This window comes from Orycteropus afer, unplaced genomic scaffold (assembly GCF_000298275.1).
Source record: "Orycteropus afer afer isolate SDZICR_OR568_19922 unplaced genomic scaffold, OryAfe1.0 scaffold00162, whole genome shotgun sequence".
NCBI lineage: Eukaryota > Metazoa > Chordata > Mammalia > Tubulidentata > Orycteropodidae > Orycteropus > Orycteropus afer.
Window position 1 is genome coordinate 1,672,402 of NW_006921749.1, and position 3,251 is coordinate 1,675,652.

At 34.8% G+C, this 3,251-nt stretch overlaps 1 protein-coding gene across 1 annotated transcript in view; it reads left to right on the top strand.

The window, feature by feature from the left end:
* Nucleotides 1-2,649, top strand: part of KIAA1109 (KIAA1109 ortholog) — a 311,628-nt gene extending 308,979 nt beyond the window's left edge. Inside the window, exons 83-84 of the mRNA XM_042781736.1 lie at nucleotides 239-404; nucleotides 2,433-2,649. Of these exons, the coding sequence (XP_042637670.1) occupies nucleotides 239-404; nucleotides 2,433-2,649 (383 nt within the window). The remainder of the gene's footprint in view (nucleotides 1-238; nucleotides 405-2,432) is intronic.
* Nucleotides 2,650-3,251: the final 602 nt, after the last annotated feature.

The following is a 3,251-nucleotide window of genomic DNA, read 5'->3' on the forward strand; positions in this document are numbered from 1 at the left end:
GGCTGCTAACCACAAGGTCAGCTATTCGAACCCACCAGCTGATCCCCTGAAAAAAGATGTGGCAGTCTGCTTTTATGAGGATTTGTAGTCTTGGAAACCCTATAGGGCAGTTCTATTCTGTCCTTACAGGTTTGCTATCAGTTGGAATCAACTTGATGGCAGTGGGTTTTGGGATGGTGATTGAAAAGAAATTTATGAAATACGTATTTGTAATATTGATTTGTCATTTTCATTATAGCCATTTTTCCACCTCGGATTTTATCTACTCGACCAGGACAGAAAAGTCCAATTATTATACATGATGACAATTCCTCTGACAAAGACAGAGAAGACAGCATCACTTATACAACTGTGGACTGGAGAGATTTTATGTGTAACACGTGGCATCTAGAGCCTACTCTTAGGTAAGAAATGAACATGCATACTTTACCTCATATCCTGTGGGATTACTATGACAAAAAATATTAATATAGTGGGTTAAATATGGTTTATCAAAAAAATTTTTAGAGGTTAGCCACTTGTCTACAGTCTTATTTTTTATTATTATTATTCTTCCTGTTTTTGTAAGTGATTCTAGATGAAGCAGAAGGGTAGTTTCACTCTGTTACATTCTGTCAGTTAATCACTAAAAGATGGGAATCAGCTCCTTCTACAGTTGCTATTATTTTCTGCCTTCTCACCTGATGCTATCTTAAGCTGTTTGAGGTAGCTACTGGTAAGCTGTTAATTGTGTTACTTAGTTTGGAAAGATGCAGTAAAAGTTATTCATCATCGTTAAGGAAATGCTACAGTTTCCCACAAGATACATGTCATGACAATGTAATAAAACCAAGTGTCACAGTGTCTTTCTGTCTGCATAGGAAGCGATATAAAACCAAGTCTTAAATGTCTAATCTAATACCATCAGATTCAGATAACTTTGCTGAGTCATGGTCTACTAAAGTGGGGATCCCAATTACATCAGTTTGGTTTTATATCATGATTTCAAAAATATTTTCTAATTATATTTATAATTGCTGTAACTAGCTGTACTTGTATTATCTCTCCTTACTTGTGATTAATACAGCCTTCCTATTTTTTGTTTCTTTTCCTCTCTTCTGCTTTGTTAATCAGATTATAATATTGAGTTGTTCACTATGTAAAACACTTACAATTATTGAATTTTTCAAGGATCAATGCTCAGTACCCTTATTTTCCCCCACCAAGTTCAGGATCAACTGAGATAGTAGGAGAGAGGCAGATGAAAATGAAAATAACAGCATTAATACTGCTAAAGCTCACACATAGAATATGGTTTCAATGTCTAGCAACCATGACTTTCTACCTTCTACTTTCCCAGGTTTGGATTTACCTACAGGGCCTCAATGTTGCAGAAGAAAGAGGCACCCTAGCACTGTACAGCACAGCACTGTATGCTCACCTAGCCATAGGTAGCACTGAACACTCTCTGGCTGTTTAAGAGCCTGCCTCTGAAAAACCTCTGGTGTAGAGAAACAGATGAAAATGCGTGGCTCCCAGGGAAGGGAAAGAGAGGACTCCTGAATTACACTACTCAGTTCTTCTCTGCCTTGCCAGTCAGATAAACCATGAATATAGAGGCAGAGAAAGATTGGGAGTGTTTCCCTAATGGCTGTTCCTCCATTGGAAGGAATAGGGAGAAAATGGTTCTCCTTTCAAATATATTTAGCACATAAATATTCAGTAAATTTCAGCCTTTTTAAAAAACATGCTACATACTTGTGAAATCTTTTAGAATTAACCTGATGTCCTTTTAAGTGTTTAAGATGACCATGTAACTTAACAAGCCTAAAATAAATCAATCAGAATAAAATTCTTTAAACTCTATCCTTATTGTTGTTGTTATGTGCCATCGAGTCATCTCTGACTCGTAGCAACCTTGCATACAACAGAACAAAATACTGCTCAGTCCTGTTCCAGCCTCATGATCCCTACTATACCTGAGCCCATTGCTGCAGCGACTATGTCAGTCCATCTTGTTGAGGGCTTTCCCCTTTTTCATTGACCCTCTACTTTACCAAGCATGACATCCTTCTCCAGAGAATGGTCCCTTCTGACAACATGACCAAAGTAAGTGAGACAAAGTCTGGCCATCCTCACTTCCACAGAGCATTCTGGCTGCACTACTTCCAGGACAGATTTGCCAGTTCTTTTAGCAATCCATGGTACTTTCAGCATTCCCTATTGTTGGTTTTTAAGGATACTTATATTGATACATATATTATTTTTTTAATGCTATTATTATAGTGAGTTCAGGAATTGTAGATTAGATCACTCAAATATAACTTCTGAAAATATTTTGTGTCTTTGAGCATGTTATACAGGCTTATTGATGTTTTGGAACCCACCCCTTCAGGATTTTATAGTTCATTATATTCCTTTATAATTATTATTATTTATAATTATTATTTTAGGTTAATTTCTTGGACTGGAAGAAAGATTGATCCCGTAGGCGTTGACTATATTCTTCAGAAATTGGGCTTTCATCATGCAAGGACTACTATTCCTAAGTGGCTTCAGAGAGGAGTCATGGATCCACTGGATAAGGTTCTTTCAGTTCTTATCAAAAAGCTGGGTACTGCACTACAGGATGAAAAGGAAAAGAAAGGAAAAGACAAAGAAGAACACTAAAAAATGATCTGTGAACAAATTATGATTGTGTCCGTTAAGTTTATTACACTGGAATTTTTTTACTATAACAAAATTATTTTAAATGTAACTTTAAATTCTAATTTTGTGGCCATTATATTGAAAGTGTGTAAGTTAACCTGTGTATTCTAGTTCCACCATTCTGTATACAGTGAAGTATTGCATGATAATGTAAATTTTGTGAAAGACTAGATTAAAATATATAAATCTGTCCATTTAAGGTTTATAACTGTATTATGTGCAATATTATTCCTGTATCTTTAATATATTTGCAGAATTACTGTGAATTTTCTTGTTACTGGCCATAACTTTTAGAAAAAAAAACCTTGTTGATAATGTGATTTTTTTTGTTATCAATTACATTTCCGTTTTTCAATGTAGACCTGTATAAATACTTATTTGTATATAGTTTGAATAACTGTGATATGATTGCATACCAGTAAAATATTATTTGTAACTATTGTAATAAAAAGTTACAATAATTAAGTTCAGTTTGTAGTTGTTTAGAGTTATTTCCCCTTTGATAGCTTTATTTTTGTCACAGTTATTGAATGCCTTCATAAAACCTAAAAACCAAACCCACT